Source organism: Molothrus aeneus, chromosome 11 (genome assembly GCF_037042795.1).
Source record: "Molothrus aeneus isolate 106 chromosome 11, BPBGC_Maene_1.0, whole genome shotgun sequence".
Lineage (NCBI taxonomy): Eukaryota > Metazoa > Chordata > Aves > Passeriformes > Icteridae > Molothrus > Molothrus aeneus.
In genome coordinates this window covers 8,076,508-8,098,860 of record NC_089656.1, presented here as the reverse complement: position 1 = coordinate 8,098,860, position 22,353 = coordinate 8,076,508, and the positions used below count along the sequence as shown (strand labels likewise).

Sequence of the window (22,353 nt, the reverse complement as noted above, 5' to 3'; positions counted from 1 at the left end):
AAGCAACTAGCTTCACTCAGGGAAAAGCAAGTGTTTGTACGCTGTTGTTTCATAGTGACCAACCAGCAATGCATCGATCTGATACAGGACTTGTCTTTTTTTAGCAAAAGTGTGTGTGTTTCCAGGATCAAAGTGTTAACCACACAGATACTTTGTACAAACCACACAGATTACCGGAACTGATAAGCATTGTGGTTCTCATCTCTAAAAATACCAACTGCTACTATTATAGCTGCTTTTTCCCTTGCTCTCTATAGGATGGTACCATTTTTAGAAGCTTCCACTGGTGAATAGACCTCCCTATGTTTAAAAATACATCAAATGATTAGCACTACTCTGTACTAAAATTGAAGGTGGGGGTATCAGTATTGAAAATATGTTGCTTCAGGATTGTATCCTTTCTATCCAGGACAAAAATAATTTTATTTTACTTAATCATATCTCTTTAAGTATTCAATAAGTCAGCCCAACTATGAGTTGGCAGTCATTGCCATGTGTATCACTCCTCATGAATACTTAAAGCAAAAGGCTTAATAACCACTGCATAGCTACAAGGTGTGCAGGGAGAAATTATGTGCAAAGAAGTTAAACTCTTGTAGTTGGCCATCCTTTGACAATAAATAATTGATATTATCTATACTTGGGAGGATTCTTAAAGAGTGCATTTGGTACATATTGCACTGCATCACTACAGTGATCTCTGAGATTCTGCCTTAAAATTAATCACAAAATTCTCTGAATAGGAGCAGACTTGGCAGATTCAACATGGGAATGTTATACAAAAAGAAGTGCTTTACTGGTCATCAAAAGGAATGAGGATGATAGTGAGAACCATCTGGATAATCAATTAAACTGGCCAAGAAAATGCTTCAGTCATTCAGAAAATGGAAACAAGACAGCAAATACATATTTTTAAATATTTTACTGAAAAGAAAATAAACAGTGTCTCTCCTCTGGCAAACCTCTGAGTAGCTTCAGTAAATGAGCATGGTCCTAATCCAACAAAGCGTATGCAAGCACAATGGTAATTACATTTATTTCATCCAGCTTACGTGTTGAAAGTTACATTTGTATTTAGGGCATTGCTGGATGGGGACCTAACCTGAATTATGCAAAGTCTTTGAACAGAGACTGGAGGAGGGGTTTGTTTTTAGCAGTCCATTAAAAGCACCAGAATGCCCCCGTGCCGGACGTTCCCGGCCTTTCTGCGAGAGGCCCCTTTGCGGGCTCTTTCATTTTCTACAACACAATCCCGAGCCCTTGTGACAGTCCCCGCGTGGTCCCGCGGTGCCCGACCCTCGCTGCCCGGGCACGGCGGGGCCGCCACGACCGCGAGGCCGCGGCAGCTCCCGGGGCCCGTGGGGGCTGAGGGGGGCCCGAGCGGCCCCGGGGCGGCGCAGGTGAGAGGCGGCGGCGCCGGGCCGGGGTAGGCGGCGGCGCCGGGGGCGCGGAGGGCAGCGCGGCCTTTGTTCCCGGCCGGGCGCGGGGCAGAGCGCGGCCCGCGGGTGCGCGTGCGCGGGAGGGGGGGCGCCGGCGGGAGCGCGCCCGTGGAGCGCGCGCGCGCGGAGGCGGCGGCAGGATCGCTCGGGCGCAGCTGGCGCGTGCCCGCGGCGCAGGGAGCGAGCGAGCGAGCGAGGGAGGCAGGGAGCGCGCGGTGGGCTCGGGCCGCGCACGGAGCGTCTCGGCCGGAGCGGTGCAGCGCTAGTCGGCCCGCACGGAGCCGCCATCGGGGGAGCCAAGGCCGCCTCAGCGGGTCCCGCCCTGCCCGGCGCCCACAGGTGAGCGGCGTGGGGAGAGCGAGGGGCAGCGGGAGCGGCCGGCCCCGCGCGGCCCTCAGCCCCAGCCCGGGCCCCGCCGCCGCCCGCGGGAGGCCCCGGCGCGGCCGCGGGGCTGCCTCGGGACAAGGCCCCTGCGCGGCCTAAGCGCGGCCCGGGCGGGCGGTGCTGAGTGGCGGCCGCGGCTCAGGGGAGCGGAGCGCGGCGGGGCCTGCGGGAGCGGCGGCCCCGAGCCCTTCCGCCGGGCCATTGTGTGCAGGCGGAGGCGGCGGCCCGGGCCGGGCCTGCGCCGCCCGGGCTGGGGCTGCCCCTTTGTGGGCTCGGCCTCGGCCCCGCCGCGCTTTGTGCTCGGGGAGCGCCGCGGGCTCGGCGCGGCCCGGGGAGGCGGCCTGGCCCCTGCGAGCTCCCGGCGGGCCCGGCCGCCGTAGGAAGGGGCTGCCTGCCGGGGTAAATGTGCCGCTGGGTGCCCCTCGCTGGCATTACCGACAGGGCTGCTCGCTCTTACCTAATCGGTGAGAGCAACGAGGGAGGGAGGTTTTTGCCCATCCTACGGATTCCCCTCAAAGATGAAAAGGCCGAGGACCTTCGTGCCTTCCCCTTCTCCACGGTTATAAAAGGACGGGAGAAAACAGCGTTTGTAGTGAAAGGCAAAGCATCTCAAGTATTTCTTCAGGAGAAGAACCAAGTTTCTTTTCCAGTGTTGAGCTGGTGGCACTTTTATTTTATGCTTACATGAATACAACATTTCTCCAATATTCTGCTTGCGCCCTCCTTTTCATCCAGTCTGGGTGAATATTGCCTTGTCTCTGAGCAGCCTACTCATAGTCTAAATAAATAGATAAAATGATTTAATTTGTTTAAGGTGGCACATGGGTGTCTGTTAGGAAGCTCATAGCTAATTGGACTAGGTCATGAAGGACATGGGATATTCCACGCTCGGGACATAGTTTCAGTTGTCTGTTTATCTCCCTTCTAAACTGAGACTAGCACGGTGCATTCCAGAGGGGGAGGGAAAATGGAAGGGACTCTTCTCAACCCTGATTTAATCAAGCTGGTCTGCAAGATTTCAGTTATTGGAGTGCAGGTACACTGATACAGAGGTTTTTAGGGTAAAGCTTGGATCTCTGGAGTCGTTGCACAAAATTACTTTGAGGAGTATACCTGAAGTAAAAATCAAATGCTAAAAATTAAGTTATTTTCAATGGAAACTAATGTTCTTAAAAAGCCTTTGCCCTTTTCACAGCAGTGAAAAATCATAGAGGAAAGCACAAGAATAAGACCTATCCATCAGTGATACAATTTTAGAAATCTGTTGTCACCTAAGAATTCTGAACCTGATGAAATGATGGGTGGTTTTGACCTGAAAGTGCATGTCCGGATGAAGTGGCTGAACTGTTACTGTGCCATTTCTATTGATAAGGTTTTAATGCCATAGTCCAATTAGACTGTAGTAGAGGAGTTAGCTCAGAAATTCAGCGGCTCCAGCTAAGTAGGTGTGAACTAAGGAAAGTGAATACTTTAAATAGCAAGAGTACTTTTCATACTTAGGTTTGAGTAGAGTTGCTGCTCTTTGCTTTGTGTGAATTGAGAAAGAAATCCTGCTGAAATGTCAGACACGTGCCTCTAATGTGGAAAAGGGGAGCATGTGCCCATATTCATGTGAGAAGCAGCTCTTTGGTCAGAAAATTCAGAGAAATCAAGTAGGACAGTTTTATGAACTATGGTCTTCAGATGAAACATTCCGGAGGACTGTGCATGCAACTGCCATCAGAAATAGGATGTTCTTAATTTTAAGTTAGAATCACTTTGATTTATTTTTCTTCTGTAGCAGTGCTGTTAGTCTTGGAACTGACAGCTTTGAAAGGTGGACTGAGTTTTGCCAAATGGATTATTAGTGCCTTTTTTTCTTTAATGCTTATTTTCAGGAGCTAAACTGAAGCAGAATAGTCAAGGTGAATGAATGATATTTGAAATTCTTGACACATAAAGAACTCAGTTCTGCAGTTGTGGTGCATGTAGCCAGTCTGCAGAAGGCCAGAGTGTGCTCTGTGTTTGCAGCTGCTGCCTGTGGTTACCTGAATTCCTGCTCAGTGCTGTCGGTGCTACCTGCTGCAGAAAGCAGCTGCACTGGAGTGAGGATGTTGGCAGGCTCGAGTTCATCTCAGCCATCACGTGGTGCCTGAAGCTCAGGATCTCAGCTCCAGAGTTTACAGTCTTAAATGTCATGAACGTTGTAGATGCAGATTTTTTTTTTTTTGCTTTTCTGTTACTTTGGTTTTTGAATGGAAATCAGCATTTTAAAAAGGGAAAACTAGTTGTAATTAAAAAAATAGTAAGAGGATTTTGGGGTTTTTTGTGTTGGTTTTTTTTTTTACTTGGACAAAATACACACCAGAGACAAATTGTTGCCTTAATAAAATGCTTTCATTAATAAGAATGTTTCATTAGTAAGAAAAATTTGTTGTAAGCAGGTTACTCTTTTTGAAAGTGTATGTACTGTTCCTTTCCTAAATGTTCAATGGCATGGTAAAAATGTAATTTTGATGTGTGTTTTCTGTGTACAGTATCACATTGTGGGCTAGAAATTGGGAGATATGCATAAGTACTGAGCTGTTACTTCAGGTTTACCTGACATTTTGCTGTTGGCACTTAAATGCATGTAAGCAAAAATCTTCCTAAGTCAGTGACCTGGGGTTGTTTGATATGCCAGGGTACATTCAGCTGTTAACTTTACAGTGGAGTTAAGGAACACAAAAGCCAGCATTAATGCCCCATTTAATAGTCTTTAAGTTTTGTACCACTAGAGAGAGAGAGAGATTCTAATTCTGACCCAAACTGCATACTACATTTCTGTAATGGCCAGGACAACTGTTATACATATATGCCTGTTTGAGTGACTGTATAAAATGATGATTCTTTGTGTTATCATAGGAATAAGGAGAGATCTGGTTACTAATTCCACAATACTTTAATCAGATAAAGTGCTAGATAATTACAGCTAACCAAATGGTCCACGTCTGATTTTAACTTGTTTTTCTTTGTAGAAGCTGAATATGAAAAGTGAGGTTGTCTGTGTTTTCAGAGAGGAAGTAAAATGTTACTTAAATGATAAAATCTGTATTTGTCCTCTTGCACCTGGAAAATTAATTATAAAATTACCATGGATATATTCCTGGGCAATTGATATAAGAAGAGCAGTAAATTGCTCTATAGACAGTTGATGACCTTTTCCCTTTTTTGGTCTGCCTTATCCAGAAACACATTTTTATCTCTTCTCAAAGCAATTGATGACCTTGCTGGACGTGAAGAAAAACAAGGAGAGTGTAGTGATAACTTGGCTGCTTAAAAAATTACTCATCCACTCCTTAAAAGTGAAAGAGAAGTTCTTTGAAGTGTGGTTTGTGTGGCTGGGGTGGTTTAACCTCAGCTGGCAGCTCAGTACCACACAGCCTCTCTCTTCAGTTCCCCACCTGCGGGATCAAGGAGAGAATTGCAAGAGTAAAAGCAAAAAACCTCTTGGATTGAGTAAAGACAGTGTAACAGGTGAGGGAAGAGCTGCTCACACAAACAAAGCAAATCAAGGAATTCTTTCACCACTTCCCATGAGCAAGGCAGGTGTTGAGCCATCCCCAGCAGAGCAGGGCTCCATCGTGCTTGGTGGTTACCTGAGGAGACAAATGCCATCACTCCAGACATCCTCCCTTCCTCTTCTTCCCCCCAGCTTTATCTGCTGAGCATGATGCCAGATGGTCTGGAGCATCCCTCTGCTCAGCTGGGGTCACCTGTCCTGCCTGTGTCCCCTCCCAAGGTGTTGTGCTCAGCCTCCCCACTGCTGGGCTGATGTGAGAAGCAGGAAAGGCCTTGACTGTGTGCAGGAGCTGCTCAGCAATAGCAAAACCATCTGTATTTATCAGCACTGCTTCCAGCACAAACCCAAAACAGCCCTGTCCCAGCCACTGCAAAGAAAATGAACTCTAACCAAAGCAAAAGCAGCACAGTGACATGAAGTCTTTAAATATTCTAAGGTTCTTTTCTAAAACTCTTGCACATAGTATTGAACAGAGCAAAAAGTAATTTAGTCTTTGAAGAAAGACAACAGTCACTTTTCAAGATTTTTTTTAATGCTGTCAAGGAGGAGCATTAGAATGCCACTGCTTGTAAGAGTTACTTTCAAATACAGGTTCAGATGAAGTATGTTGAAGGAAAATTATTCTTAACATTTTGCTAATGTATGGATTGTGTGAAGGTTTTAACTGCAGTAGGAGTATTTTAAAGCGATTTGGTGTTAAACTGCAAGAAGGAAAGCTTGAAAATAAATTCCATAAAAATTTCTAGAATTGGTGTCTAGCTTAGAAATATGCATGTGTTAAAAGGCTTACCTTTGTTGTTTGTTTGCTCTGTGTTACAGATCTTTCATGAGGGAAAGTTATATGTCTTACATATTTTACAAGGGGATGACAACTGCAATACAAGGCATCTGTTTTGTAAACCTTGGTACAAGTGTTTTATGCTGAAGTGTGATGTAGGTATTAGTCTGAAGTGGGGTTTAAAAGTTTCTTTCTATGATTTTTTCAAAAGTCAGTGGTATTCCTAAAAAATGTGGTTAGTTGCTGTTAACACGTGAGTGTTAGGAAGGAGAAATCATAGCAGGTGGAGCCCTGCACAGGCTGTGGCACATCCAGGGTGCAGTTCCTGCTGGGCTGCCAGCGTTACCTTGCAGTGTTGCTGCTCCCATGGGATGTGAAATGGAGCAGTTTCAGTCCCAAGTTCAGTTGAGAAGTGAACCTGTGAGGAGAGGGTGACTGTTCCCCACGCCCTTCCCGGGGCAGCTGGCACCGTGGGACAGTGAGTTTGTCCCTGCTGCAGGAGGTGCCACCCTCTGTCACTCTGGCTGCACTCGGGTCCCTGAGCTGAGAAAGGATGGCTGGGCCCTCCATTGCCACATGGTTTGGTGCTTCCTGGGCTGCCAGGGGAGCTGCTCAGGTGCTTGTGCAAGACTGCTCTTGTTGAATACATTCCCTTAAAGAGAAAGAAAACCAGGGAGCACAACCTCTCTGTTTGGTGGCAGCCTGCTTTTGTTTGTTGTGGAAATGGTGGAATTACACTCCAGCGTCCCCTGTGTGTGTGCCTGGTGTCATGGAGCCTGTGTCTGGTGGGACATTATTCATGCTATAGATAAACCATTTTCTTGTAGTGCTGTGTGAAAGCTCTTAAGAAATATTGCAACTGAGCAGTTTTCTTAGATGTGCTATTAAAATATTTAAGAACCTTTAAAATATGGCATGTTGCTACTTTGAAAGGTAGTGACTGTAACTCTTTTCTGTAAAAATGGACTCTTGTTTTATTTTTTTTGAAACCTCATCACCTTCTGTCTTTTTTTTTTACCAACAGGGGTCTGCTACAGTTTTTATATTTTAATCTTCTTAAATTACCTAATGTTGTTTTGAAAATCATTTGCATTTTTGTGTGATACCTGTATGACCCCGGTTTAAGGTGTAAAAGAGAAACTTCTCATGTTTAAAGCTGATCACTTTGGCTTTTATTTGAGCCTTAAGTCTTGATCCTTTCTGTCTCACAAGGTGCATGTGCAATTGTCTTCTTGTAACAGTTGTAAAAATGCTCTCCTCAGCTAACATTTTGGTTTCTGAATGACTGTTTATTTTGAAATATATATGCACATGTATTTATATAAAAGTCTTTAGAGTCATAAAACTGCTTTCATTCACAGGAATTTTCCCCCTTTCTGTGCATGAAGGCATCAGCACAGTTGGGAGTTAATTTGTATAGGGTTCATCTCTCCATGGTCGATATCTGTGTGATTGCACAAGTGCCCTAAGGATGTAATTTGGAGACTGGTTGCACAGGTGTGACTAGGGAATCATTTGGCTGGCAGATGTTGATGGTGTACTATGAAATTTTAGTGTGGCTTTGTGTTGGGTCAAGTCTAATTATTTAGAAAGGAAATTTTACAGATAAAAAATATGCATTCCATAGTAGAAGCTAACATGGACATTCTTCCAAAACAGCACCTATAAAACAGTAATTTTAAGAGCACTTTTGCTCATATTAAAACCAGCTGCTGACCTAAACAGTTTTGTTTAAAACTAATGTATCTGCTTAAACAAAAGTTGTTGTTCCTTGTACAGTCGTAATTCTCCCATGCATGTAAAAGTGCTCATCTACTTATGGAGTTGAGTGTAGGGAAAAAGAGGATTTCATTGAAAGCTGTTTTATAATGTACATATGGGGAAGTAGATGTAAGGTTGCCTATGAAACTTTATTTTTTTTATTTCTCATTTTTTTGAATGCTTGATCTTCCAGCCTATTCTGTTTTAGACAGAATTTTCTATTCTGCTTTAGACAGTGATTCATGGCTAAGAGTTGATGTTAGAGATTCAGCACTGCAACAGACTCAAGTTTTGATTTTGAATACATAACAGAAGAGAGGACAATTTTTTGCAGAGAAAGACAGTGATAGGTCTTGAATTTAGAAAGTGCAGATAAAGAGAACATGAAGTAGCAGAAAAATATGTCTACTCCTGTCATTTCCAAACCATTTATATTATCTTGTGTTTTAACTTCTGGTGCAGACTCAGGCCTGACTTCAGAGTGATTATGACAGAATTTTAATTTTGTATGCCATGAAGCAATTCCCAAGCAATACAAATAAGTGAGACAGTGTGTACATTTTACTTGACATTTGAGATGCACCTGATCAGAATTTAATGGCAATAAAAGAACATGTAATTCTCTTGCCCAAGAGCTTTTTTTTCTTCTGAATTTAAATAACTTGCTTGACAATCTGGGTACTTGGAGCTTCACAAAAGATGCTGAGGGAATTTTTTTTGATAATTCTAGGATCCCTCTAAAGAAAGGTTACTTAACTTTTCATAAAATCAGGAGGGCCTTCAGATTAGATACAGTAGAGGTGGTGAGAAGGGTGTTGCCAATGTTTCCATAATTTGTGTCTTTGATGTACAAAATACTGGAATGAGTAGTTATCCATATGTGAGCAGGAGTTTGAAAGTAAACAGTGATTGAAGTCTGATAATGGTGGACTACAAAAACTGAGATGTTAAATGATTTAACAGTGTCTTTTAGTGTGTAATGATATTCAGTTATTACTAAACTGAGGTAAATTTGAATAGGGTCTAACAAGGTTAACTTGGTATCCTTATCAAGTCATTCCTTTTTGCATTAATTGTCAGACTGACAGCTACTTGGGGTAGTTTCAAACCTGTAAAAGGCAGGGAAGTACTTGCCTGTGGTGACTCAGAAACTCGTGACAAAACAGGAACTAGCCCCATGTCTCCCTTGCCACAGAGTTGTGCTCTGCACCACTGATCGTGGGTTTGGTTGGCTTTTTTTTAAGGTTTCAAGGAATGCTCAGGCTTTTCCTGCAGCATGGTGGGCTGTGGCGGCAGCAGCTCCACCCACTCTGCTCTGTGCTCAGGTTGGACATTTCCTGGGCCTGCTCTTATTTGGGAGTTAAAGCTGCATTTTAAACCTGAGGGTTTGATCAGAAGCTGTAGAACTGTTGCTCTCTGCAGCTGTGTAACCAGGCTTGGCTGCAGAGTTGTCAGTAGCCGAGTTTGAGAATTTGATTAACGTTTTAATAATGATTTTAAAAATACTAATTATTGCGGCAATTGAATTTTCATGCAACAATATTACAAGAAATAGTTGATTTAGAATTGATGAGTGGGGAAAAGCTAAGTCACTGCAATAAAACAGAATTGGTTCTAATGGAGGCACATGGGCTTCAAAGAATAAGTTCCAGAAACACAAGGCATGCAGAAAATGGGAGTTCAAAGAAATGAAGTACTGAAAAGTGTGGAACCACCAGAAATGCAAAAGTCCCACTGTAGTTTTGTACTTCTTTTACTAAAGTCTTACATAGTCTAAGCTCAGTTCTTTCTGTTTTCTACCTGTGGTATATCAACAAAGTACAAAAACCTGTGGCCCACCTTACATTGCCACAGCTTTCCTTTTGAATTAGTATGCATAGTAGGAAAATTTTAGTTCCAAAATTTGGAAATGTCCATTTTAAAAATACAGCCTTGATCCTTTACTTTTAAATGTTGTGTGTTTTATTCTCCTTGTGGTGTGTGTCTCTGATAAAATGAATGCATTATCTTTATCAGACATTCTTCTAATAGTTCTTGCTTTTGAAGATTATTTAAAAAAAACCAGATTTGTAAAAACTGTCACTCAGACTAGGGATTCTGTAGTTTAGTACCAGAGGTTCAAAAATTAGTAATTTCTGAGGTATTAAAAGTTAGACTTCCAGTGCCACTAGAGTGTGTTCTGTGATGCTGGATGTATTTGTGTAGGATCCATACCTGACATACCTTGTGGCACACTGGTCTGTACTCTGACTCTGCAATAAGTATCTTGATTCTCCAAGCCCTCCCCTACATATTTGCCCTCCTGAGTTTAGATTGCCATACCTTACACAGACTCCACTGTCATCAGGGCTGCATACAGAAATACAGAGCAAGTGAAGGATCCCAAGAAGAAATGATTATTTAAAGTGGAAATATGTACAAACCTAAGGAATTAACAAGATGGAGGCATCTTTTTAAAAGTAGTCAATGTATGTCATCCTGTCCTGACCTACAGAGGGGCTTTCTGTGTCATGGGTCAGTCTCCTGTAGGGCAGTCTTTATTTGTAGGTCTCTTTGATTAGGTCTAGTTATTTTGATGGTCTGCTCCATACTACTGTTAAGTTATGCAGGAAAAATATTGAGCATAAAATAGGTCTTGAATTTGAATTGGAATAGTTAACACAGAAAGACTTGGTAAGTGAAGACACATCAAAGTCCAGGTACTTCTTTTAGCTGAGCCTTACTGAATTCAGGTAAGAGCTTCCATGCCACACCCTCCTCCCTGTGTCTGCCACAGACACAGGAATGGTGATGCAACATTGCATGGCAATTACAGCATGCGCTGAAGGGTTTGCAAAATCAGACTGAGGAAAGAAACACAGCCCCCAAATTGACACACATGGTAGGATTTGCTGTTAATGTTTATACAGGGGGTTGGTTATTTTATTTCTTTCCTTTAAAAAAAATCCAATAGAGTGTAGTTGTATACAGAGCCCATCTATGATGCCTTGTAGAACAATTGAGTGCTTCCTGTCTAGAGACTTCTGAATGGCAGTATGTGTTAGAGCATGAAAAATACCTGGCTTTCCTCTTTTCTGTCGCTCTTACTAGTTCACTCTGTAGCTGATCCTTCTGTGTGCCTGCCTTACTTTCTATTGCAGCATTGTATGTCCAGAACTTTTAAAAAGGTAGCTGTCTCCCTGTGTTTATAGATATTACTGGACTGAAATGTTGAAGGGTGATTCTGATACAACTCAGTTCAGTGTGTTCTGTGCACAGTGAAGGTTCTGTGCACAATGAACAGAAACTAGATATTACTGAAAATAAAAGAAAAATCTTTTCCCTGTTACTTAGTTTGCATAGAGTTATCTGTATTTTTCATATGAAATTTTCTTTAGTTTCTTAGATTCTCTGGTTTCTGCCATCCTTATTTTGAGAAAGCAGGCTGAAGGCAGACACGCTCCTTTGGGTTTCTCAGAGGGCTCCTGGGGCACAGGTGCCAGGTTGGGTCCATCCCGTGGTTATGATGCTGTGGGGTCCCTGTGGGGGCAGCTCTGGGTGTCCTGTGGCAGGGAGAGCTTGGCCACTGGCTGCCTGCTGATCCTGGCACTGGGGATACAGAGCTGGGGAAGGAGGGAAAAGAAGGCTCTTGTCAGACAGCACCACTAGGTGCAGTGCAGGGCACAGCCTGGAGCAGTGTTTCTCTATCACCAGCTTCATACCTCTCTGCTGGTGGGATTTGGCAGTGTCACAGCAAGACAAGCTTGTTTTTAAAAAAGAAAAATACGGTCAAATCTGTGTACCCCCTAGGGACTGGGGGCCATTTGGGCTTTGCTGCTCTCTGAAAAGCTAACACGTGCTCTGGGTTTCAGAGCAGGGACACAGGGTTTGGGAAATGCTCCATGCAGCCTGGCCTGGGCATTGTGGACAAGGGAACTCAGGCATTTTAACGTGCTCAGGGAGTCAACTTCCAGCACATGAGCAGAATTTGCTCTCTTTAAAATACCAAGTTTTGGGGTAAGAGGTTTAGGGCTGGAAGGGGAAGAAACAGGGAGAGCAGAGGTACATGGCTTGATAAATCCAATGTGGAAGTGGTCCATGATCTTTTTAATACAAGTGTTTGGTTTTGTTTTGTATTTAAAGAGTGGTTTTTCCCTGTATTTTTTGTATTTTTGTTCAGCTGTACATAGTTTCAGAATGAAACTTGGGGGTTTATCAGGTTTTTTCACAGAACATTGTTCCTCAGCTTGTCTTCCTTCACAAGGTTGGAGTACCATAGCAGCTTGGGCTCCAGTGTTCTGTGCAAAGGTGGATGTTGAAGCTCTCTTTGAATGGAGAACAGGTTATTCACTTGTTGGAATTGATGAAGTTCTTTGTTGCATTTAAAATGGAACACTTTGGTCATAATAGTTGGTTACTAAAGTGATTTTGATGTGGTCATTGTATGTCTTCTACAGGATACTGTTCCTTCCTAATTTTTGCTTTTAAAGTTGTTGGAAAGAAAATGTTTAACAGCTAGGGAAAAACCTCTCCTGGGCTGATGTTGAATATTCCAGCATAACTCCACAGGAGAAATAGAGAGCAACAGCAATGAGGCAGAAGTCAATCAGTGCTACCAAAGTCAGGTGTCTGCACTGAGTTAGAAGTAGGTCACTCTGATTTGGGGGTGTAATGATGCTGTTGGTGTTTCCATGGCTGTGTTTGTGTTTGCATCTGCCACGTGGGGTGTGCTGAACTCGGAGAGGGTCAGGACAGGCACTGCCATGGCTCTGTTGGGGATCACGAGGAACGGGTGGGACACGTCAGAAACGTGGGGTGTCAGGGACTGGGGACTCACTGCAGTGCTGGCCACAAAGACAATTCCATGGTTATATAAATCTGTTGGGATTTCCCTTCCTGGTGGTTGGAAAATGGGATTGGTAGGGAATGTCTTGGTCTCATTTTATAGTAGTCTGTTACATTGGATTGATCTAGCTTTTGCTTGTTATGCAGGAAAAGACAAGCCCTGAGGTGTCTGAAAAAAACAAATAGCATAGTTAAGGGCACCAAAGAAAAGAGTGTCTGTAAGGGTTGAAAAAAAATCCTAATTCATTAGTCAAAACCAGAGTGTATAGAGACTAAATTGTATTATATAGTTGATTAATAATTTATGTCATGAGCTGTCTTCTAAAAATTCTGAAGTAGGCCAGCAAGTCCAGAGGCTGTGTCTGAGCAGGGGTGCACATGTGTGTCCAGGCCTGCATTTGATCCTAACCATGCCAGGCCCTTGGGATCCAACATCTCCCAAGAGCTGGGAAAGAGAAACTGATACACTGCAAAAGGCAAAGCTTTGGGCCCTAAAATGTCTTTGAAATTAAATAAAATTAAAAATAGTAGTTTCTTCAAAAATATTGGCAATGTTTTCTCTGATATGTTTTATGTTTAATGAGTATTTTCAACCTTTCATTTAGCTTTTGGGTTTTGACATTCTTTGGCTTGTGTTATGTCTTGAAAAAGACATGTTTTTCACAACTTTATCCTATTCTCGTTTCCAGTGCTCTCTAGCAGTATTGTGTGTAAAAAAGTCTTATTCTCAAATATGAATGTACTGTTGAAAAAGATGAAAGGTTTTCTATTACTTTGTTGGTGGCTGTAATGCATTAAGAGTGGATTTTGAGTGGAAGTTCCTGAACTCAGTTAGTTTTGAAATGTTGTAGAAAAAATTTTGTTGCATCACATACAGACAATTGTGATAAATTTTTTTCTGTCCTTTTATTACTCTTATATGAGACTTTTCCCCTTCCAGCCATTACAATGACTATACAGAACTTTTATGTGGTTTTTTTCCCCCAAACTAATATCCAGTTACCCTTTCAAAAGCTAGCTAAAATGCTAAACTCAAGTATAATCTATTTGATATGGGTGAGGATATGAGAGAAGATGTGCTGTTTGATATGAGAGAAGTGGATGATGCTAAGTTGAATTTGTCAAAGGTGCCCTGCATTCCAGTGAAGCACAGATGTGATTTCTAGAATGTGTATCGTGCTAACACCTGGTAAGGTGAGAAAGTGGAAGAGAATCAGTCTAGTCCTGTTTATCATTGATAACTCCCTGGCACATGAGGCACACGATCTTTTTCAACTTCTTCAGACTACTTTCTGTGCACCTGTGCCTCAGCAGAGCATTCTAACCAGTGGTTTGGTTGTGCCTTCCATTCCCCCAGCATTTTGGTTCTGTGTCCGGGTCCCAAAGGCTCTGTCCCGAGGCACAGTGCAGCCAGCCAAGCACGGGGCAGCAGCAGCTGCAGCCTGGCCAGGGGCCGGTGGGTGTGCTCTGGGGCACTGCCACACGAAGGGTGGCTCCTCGCCACATGCTCTTAGTTCCTCAAAAGCTGTTTCTGTGCAGTTTTTCTTCAGCTTTTCTGTTCTGCGTGTAAATTTTCTTGACTCTTACCTGGTGGGATGCTGTGTATTGCACGTTTGCGGGTGAGACTGAAGGAAGCCTTGTATCAAGTGTTGTGCAGGTTTTCTTTGTAGCAAGTGGGCATTATTTGCAGTGCTGATAAGTCTTCTTGAAAAGGACTTGGATTTCAAATAGTAGGAAAGCGTTTTAAAGATAATTATCTTTACTCAGATTTTGTAGCCTTACTTTTTATGTGACCGCAACAGTTTATCTCCGTGTGTTTGTTCCGTTGCCTCCACTGAAACTTGTTAGTTCCATGACTTTACCATCATTACATCAGCGTTCCATAATGTCTAAGCTTTTCTGAGCAAAGTGTGTGCCTCATGCAAGCGTGTTGGCTTGGCTTCCAACTGCTTTATCCTTTTACCTGTTCTAATTTTTTAATAGTCCAAGTAGATAATCATATATGCCACATTGTTTTAGTTCTGTTGGTCATCTCTTTTCCTTGAGATTATGCTTTTGCCTAATCGAATAATATTTATACAAATGGAGAAAATTCCTGTTGAATAGGGCTTTACAGATCCATAGTGAAAAATGCTCATCTGAGGAATATCCTTGAAATAGGAGGAAGTGATTTTCATGTCCTAGAAGAGTTTTGAATGGAGGCTATCGCTTTTTCAAGCAGTTATTTCGGGGGAGGCGAGGGCTGTCTCCGCGCGCACGTGTGAGGCTCGGCCGGGCCGCGGGCATGCGGGGGAGCGGCCGGGCCGGGCGGGCGGGGCCGGATCTCGGTCCCATGGCGGGGCGGGGCCGGCTCCCGGTTCCGCGGGAAGGGCGGGGCCGGCTCCCGGTTCCGCGGGAAGGGCGGGGCCGGCTCCCGGTTCCGCGGGAAGGGCGGGGCCGGCTCCCGGTTCCGCGGGAAGGGCGGGGCCGAGCCGCGTCCTCCCCCGGAGGCAGCGGCGGGAAGGCGGGGCGGGGCGGGGCCGTCCCGCGCCGGCTGTGCCGGGGGAAGCTCGGGGAACCATTTTGGGGCGCGGGGCCGGAGCGCGGCCGCACATGGGGGCGGCGGGCCCCGCCCGGGGCGGTGACATCCGGGCGCCGCGCGGGGCCCCCCGGGTGTCGCGGGGGCTTTCGGCGCCGTCCCCGCCCGGCCCGCGGCCCGAGCCCGCCTGTGCTGCGCGGACGCGCCATGAGCTCCTCCGCGCCCCATGACGGGCAGATCCGCCTCCAGCGGGCCGTACTCCTGGAAGGGCGTCTGGTCTGCGTGCTTGCCGGGGAGTAAAACCTGCAAGGGGAAAGGTAGCGCCGTTTGCATTGCCTTATGCGCGGTATTTAGAGCTGGGCTTGTAGGAGCTGTTGAGCTGTGTCCCGCGGGAGGTCTCGGTAACCTGTGCATGCCACCTTTCCCATAACAGTGTCGAGAATGCTTTTAGCAACAGGTCGGTGCGTTCTAGATGTTACCAGGAGCAGCTTTTCTTGATTTAGAGCTAGGAAATCTTCAGATGCGTTTTCCCCTTTTCACTCTTACTGTTGGGTAAATCTTTTTGAATATGTACAGTCTTTTTGATAATTGGAGTTAAAGGACCTAATACTCTTGAAAACGACACCTTAGTGTTCCTTAGTTTGTCCTTGTTGCTTAGAAACTTGTTCCTAATGTGTGCAAATAAAGATAATGAAATAGCAAATATTGCATATAAGTGTTTTTACCTGGAGTAAGGGATTTGTAACCAAAAATATATTTAAACTTTATCTCCAGTTCTGTAGTTGTTTTTCCTGGGTTTGTAATTGTATTGTTTTCATAGTTTGGTGGGTTAAATGTATTCCACTGTTAAAACTTTTGCTTGTGATTAACTTGTAACTTTTGAGATAGCCATAAAAGATGTATTATTCATCTTTGTGTTAACAAGAGTGATGAAAATGTAGGCTTTGGGCAGGTTTAGGCTTGGTAAATTACAGTTTATAGCCTTATGCAGTGTCTTTCCTGCATGCTAATCCCAGTGGTCTGGTTCAGAGATTCCTTCTCGTTTCCAGTGCCGCTCCTGTGAGTGTTGTGGAAGGTGTGCGGGAAGGCTGCTCACACAGGGGCACTGCTAACACAGTTCTGTTCTCCCGTGCTTCTGTACCTTAGAAAGCTCAGGTGGGAAGTGCATCTGTGCACAAGGTCTTTCACAAAGTTGGTAGGTTGCTTCATTTAACTGTTGCACGGGCTCAGCGAGGTGTAATTAAAGACAGCAGAGCTCACCCAGCTTGTCAGGCTGCCCAGGGAACTGGTCTGACGCAGTGGTTTTCACCAGCGTTATCTGCAGGTTGTGGAGGATCCCTGGATCAGGATGTACAGGGTCAGGCAAGAGGAAGCACACACAGCTTTTTCTGAAATGTGTGTGTTTGCAATATTTGAAGGGAAACTTCTTCCAGAATTTTACATATGAATATGCTTGTTATTTCTAAGCTGCTCCCGAGCGATCAGTGTGATCAGCATTGGTTTGTTGTCCCGTGTCCGATGGTTTGTTCTGGAGCAGAGAACTGCAGGGTGCCCCCCACCTGCAGCTGCTGGGACACAGAGCAGGGCAGCTGGCAGAGGCCTTGCTGCTCCAGTGCCCTGGCTGGTGCAGCATCACTGCCCCAGGACACATGCTTGATTTGTCACAGACATCCTAAACTTCTCATCTAAGCTGGAATGCCTCATAGTGGGAAGATAGAGCCAAAAGACACAAACATTCTTCTCATATCTCTGCAGGATCGGTTATGGCCCAGCACTGAAAACTGCTGCATGGGTGTTTTTCCCAAGTATTGCTAGACCACCAAGACTGAGATGAAGGAAGAGTTTGGTGGGTTAGGAAGATGCTGGCAGTGGAACTTGTGAGACTCATAAAATCAGTGCCTGAGAATCATATCTTGGACACTCATACTTTTCTAGCTCTGGGGAGAGGTACTTCTGTAGAGGAATTTGGACTTGTCTGTCTCTCGTTACTTTTTAAATGTCAAGGACTAAGTCATTTTGCAAGGAGGGATCTCTTAGTTCCTCTGCTTTGTGCCCTGAACAGTGCATGTCTTGCAAAAGCATGCACAGTATGCTGCTCTGAGCTGTCTGGTCCAAGTATGAATAAGTTTGTGGGTGAAATGATGCTAAATATGGGAAGCTTGCCTATTGCCTAATATTCCCATGTCAAATAGCAAGGAGATTAAAGATGAGGTTTATTTTGAGAGCTTTATACGTACGTGACGGATCCAGAGCTGGTTGTACTCGCAGAGAGGCACTTAGGGTGGCTGAGAATTGTACTGTGTAACAGAAGCCAATTTTGGATAGCATTTTATTTAACTGCCCTTTACCTACAAAGGTATGGTTTATTTTTTCAAAACTGTGTTTATTTTTTCAGATAGTGCTAGTAATTTCTTTTCCACAAGAAGGAGGAGAGTTAGAAGTGCAGGAAAACATAACATGTTAAGAAATATGGTTGGTACTTGTTCCACATCTGTGGAATGCCTGAGCAAGCTGTTTGGTCAGACAGCTGTCACCTTTGTCTGGGGACACTGGAGAGGGCAGAAGTTCAGTAGGAGCTCCACTGAACATAGAACTTCATCAAGAGGGACTGAAAATGTCTGAGTATTTACATGGTACAATGAATTCTCAAATTTAACAAGTTTGAATTTTTAGTCTTATTCGGGAAATTAGATAAAGTAATTGCTTTGGGTTTTTTTTTTTTCTGGTATTCTCCCAAATGGTTTAGTTAAGGAAGCTGAAGCAGTGACTGTGCTTTACAAGCTGTGGGCCTCAGTAGCAAAGTAATGAAAATGAAGAGTCACTGTCCTATCCTGGGAAAAAAGTAGGGTAGTAATTGTCTGAGCTGCGTTTTTCAACTTTTTAAAAATAAATTACACTGTAAGCATGGTTACTGAGAAGGTCACATCCAGAAGATAGTTTTTTTCCATTAAAAATGCCTCATTTCTCATACACAACAGCTTAGAATTGTTCCGTACACAGAGTTGATCCGTACAAGTGATCTGGGTGAAGCATTTCATAAATGCAATATTAAAAAAACAAACCAACAATAACAAACATCTTATTTTTAGCATGTTTTTACTCCCCTCCCTTGCAGCTTCCAGTAGGTAAACGCCACTTTAGAACAATGAGCAGAACTTCATCACTCGTTGTTTAGATGTCAGGCAAGTGTCTGTGCCGTATGTGCACAACGGCTCTACACATACCGATGTGCAGTTTGTAGTACTTGGGGGGTGGTTTGTGGGTGGTTTTGCTTTCATTGGTATCTTATTGTCTCTTGAAGCTTTGTGAGTTAAGAAATGCTGTATGCATGGCAGTGAAGTGTGGTGAGATCTGAACTGTGTGTTCTGTGTTGTGTTGCAGAAATGAGCCGTCAGACCGCTACAGCACTACCCACAGGTACCTCCAAGTGCACGCCATCGCAGAGGGTGCCCGCGCTGACGGGCACCACAGCCTCCAACAATGACTTGGCCAGTCTCTTTGAGTGTCCCGTGTGCTTTGACTATGTGCTGCCACCCATCCTGCAGTGTCAGAGTGGCCACCTGGTCTGTAGCAACTGTCGCCCCAAGCTCACGTGCTGCCCCACCTGCCGAGGCCCGCTGGGCTCCATCCGTAACCTGGCCATGGAGAAAGTTGCCAATTCCGTACTATTCCCGTGTAAATACGCCTCTTCCGGCTGCGAGATAACTTTGCCACACACAGAAAAAGCAGACCATGAGGAGCTGTGTGAGTTTAGGCCTTACTCCTGTCCCTGTCCCGGTGCTTCGTGTAAATGGCAAGGCTCTCTGGATGCTGTAATGCCGCACCTGATGCATCAGCATAAGTCAATTACGACGCTGCAGGGAGAAGATATAGTGTTCCTGGCCACGGACATTAATCTTCCTGGTGCTGTTGACTGGGTTATGATGCAGTCTTGTTTTGGCTTTCATTTCATGCTAGTGTTGGAGAAACAGGAAAAGTATGATGGTCACCAGCAGTTCTTTGCAATTGTACAGCTGATAGGAACGCGCAAGCAAGCAGAAAACTTTGCTTATCGACTCGAGCTAAACGGGCATAGGCGGCGATTGACTTGGGAAGCAACTCCTCGATCCATTCATGAGGGAATTGCAACAGCCATTATGAATAGTGACTGTCTAGTCTTTGACACCAGCATTGCACAGCTCTTTGCAGAAAATGGCAATTTAGGCATCAACGTAACTATATCCATGTGTTGAAATGGCAATCAAACCTCTTCAGGCCAGTGTTTAAAACCGTTGCATTTAATTTAGCAGAAATAGGGTAACCATCTTTGACTGTCAGACAAATTATTTGGTAGATGGAGGGTAGACATAAATGAAGGTAAATAAAAGGAAAGGCTGTTAAATTACAGGAAGCAGTTGCATGTAGTAACTAATATATTTAAAATAAGTCAACAGTAAACCACTGAAAATATATATACACCCAAAATGGGCATCTTTTGTATTAAGAATTGATTCTACAGGAAATGTTGTAAAATAATTCTAAAACTTGTTTGTAGATTGATTGTACTGTTGAAAAGGATACTGTTTCGTGTTTTTGTTTGTGTTTTTTTCCTCCCCTTTGACTGACAAGCCATGTTGAGCGGTCTGGTCTCTGGCCGCTGCTTCCCCTTCTCCTCCCCACCCCCCTTTGTAAGTCACTACATAGTATTGCTGCTGTTTGTGTATATTTTTTGTGTATTTGCTAATTTTTATTAACTTCTAGTTTTTCATTAAATAAATATGACTTTCTTTTCTGTAATTCAGGTTTTTCTCTTTTTTGTATCTTTTTAAGATTAATTACAGGTGTCATCTTTTGATATGCATAATTGCTATGGTAAAACTTATATTTCTGTATGTTTGGTAAATTATGTCTCTTTCCAGTAGTCAATTCATTGGTGATACTGTTCTTAATTGAGCTATTTGTGAATGTACTGAACTCGAAAGGAGTGCTTATGTTCAAAGATGTGTCAGGAAAGACAGCTCCTTTAAAAACAGGTCTAGATGTTGTTGTACTTTGAGTTATCTTCTAACAAAAATGAAACAATTATTAAGAAGTTTCCGAATTTGGAAAAAAAAATAGCAATTCACATTTCAAATTTAGAGATGCTTAGAAAATTGATTGCATCCTTGTATTTGTCGGTTTGCAGTACAAAGGAAGTATTGTATTACACAATATTGTAATTATAAAAGCAGACCATTTGTCTAAAAAACAAAAGGCAGTCAGAGTGAGATGTTTTCAGTCTTTTTATATTCGTCATTAAAAGATTACCTGGCAAATGAAAAAAAACACAGCCAACTTCTGCTTTTTGCTTTAGCTCAAAGTTTGACACATTGATGCTCTTGCTCAGTTTCTTGTCTTCATGTCTTTTGGTTGTTACTAAAGCAACTGTCTGGAACTGACTTTTGTATCTCATTTTGGTGACATGATCCACATGACAATGCAGATAAATCTCTTCCAGGTGTGACTGTCCAGCCCTAAAGGCTTTGGGAGGATACTGGGCTTTATGCAGACTGCCTGTATGTGCAAACCTGAACCACGAATGTAAATGGGATTTGTGTTACAAAACAGACCCAGACAAGAGCAGGGAAAGCTGTTCCACCTCAGCAGGAAGAAAACCTTTGTCAAAGCGAGTGGTGGCGGCCGTGTCGGGGAGCTGGTCTGGCTGTTGACTACTTTTGTAACACATTAAAATACAGTTTATTTACTGTGCACTGTCTTAACTTTCTTATCAGAAGTTGATCTGTTAGGACAACTCTTGTTCTTACTGTTTTTGATGCATGATGAGGTAAGTAGTTCTACAGGTAAGGAACATAAAATCCATTGGGTTGGATTAATAAAATACTGCAGAAATAGTTGGCTTCATGTAGTAAAGTTTCACTCTGAAAATTTGATACTTAAGACTGTTTGAACTGTGCACAGATGTAATTTAAAAGATGTACTGGTACCTTGTGACAGTAGATAAATGCTTCCAAAACTCCTGCAATCTAGCATTTTTTTCTTTTTGAATATACAGCCAACTGTTAGCAGTTTCCTAAATTCAGTAATTATTCTCGCCTAATTGAGCTTGTCTATATTTACCTTCGGTTTGTCTTTAACAGAAAGTTGGCTAAATACTCCTTTTAGAGGAGCCCCCATCTATCTCCTTGCCTCCCTGGTGCCTGCCTGGCTGAGCTGAGCCCATCCCAGCCCTGGCTGTGCTGAGGGGACGTGGTGGGGAATGTGTGTGGCCCCTGAGAGGCCAGGGCTGTGCAGGGCTGGTCACTGCTGTGCTTGGAGGGTTCAGCTGGGGCTGTGTCCCCAGGAGCACTGTCACCCCTGAGCCCTTGTGCTGAGCTGCACTGGTTTGATTGAGCCACAGTGGGCTGAAGGTCAGGCCCTCAGGAATGGCCTTTGCAGCGAGCTTTAGAAGCTGCCTGCTGTGCTCAGACAGGTTTGTTCATGTTTCACAGAGGACAAGAGCTATAGCACAACTACTGTATGCTGACTTACTGTAATGTAAATTAGTATTGCTCCATTTGGTGTTAAATAATTGTATAAAACCTTTAATTTCCATCATCGGATGGAATTATGAAATTACCCTTGGGCCCAGATCCTCAACAGTATTAAAAGCCTAAAGAGTGTGAGGATCTGGTAAGTCAACTACACTGTTATATATGAAAAAAGAAACCATACTAGAAGTCTGTACAGTTTACTACCTTATCTAAAATAAATGGTGTATTAAAGCCTGGCATTGTCTTAACATTAGCTGTTTATTTTAGAAAGTGCTGGTTTACTTTGCTGTATTGGGAGGAGTATTCAAATTTGTCTCTAAAAGATGAAATGCAGTAGATCTTGCATTTGTCTGCTAGCACTACCTCCATGGTTTTTTCATTGCCCTTTTGGAAGAAAAAAGGCCTTAAAATGTTTGACAAATGTGGATGTAAATATTTTGATTCTGTTGTGACAGTTCCTGCTAGTTCTTGTTTGCAGTAGTGGTTTAAAATTAAAGCAGGTGAATGGTTTTGTATTGCTGCCTGTCCTGTTGTTTTACCCAGAATCTTTTCCCAGCTGCTGTGATTTGTACCAGTGGGATAGTTCCAGGAATTGTTCC

The 22,353-nt window shown here is 43.6% G+C and overlaps 1 protein-coding gene across 2 annotated transcripts; it reads left to right on the top strand.

Annotated features, from left to right (window-relative positions):
- Positions 1–1,599: 1,599 nt before the first annotated feature.
- On the top strand, positions 1,600–20,972 carry SIAH1 (siah E3 ubiquitin protein ligase 1). Of its 2 annotated transcripts, none has more exons than XM_066557543.1 (2): positions 1,600–1,778; positions 18,627–20,972. In XM_066557543.1, the coding sequence occupies exon 2, from the start codon at positions 18,629–18,631 to the stop codon at positions 19,475–19,477; it is 849 nt and encodes a 282-aa protein (XP_066413640.1). In that variant the 5' UTR covers positions 1,600–1,778; positions 18,627–18,628; the 3' UTR covers positions 19,478–20,972. The 2 variants fall into 2 exon arrangements, with proteins under 2 accessions (XP_066413640.1, XP_066413639.1); XM_066557542.1 differs by lacking the exon at positions 1,600–1,778 and adding an exon at positions 15,416–15,562.
- The last annotated feature ends 1,381 nt before the right edge of the window (positions 20,973–22,353 follow it).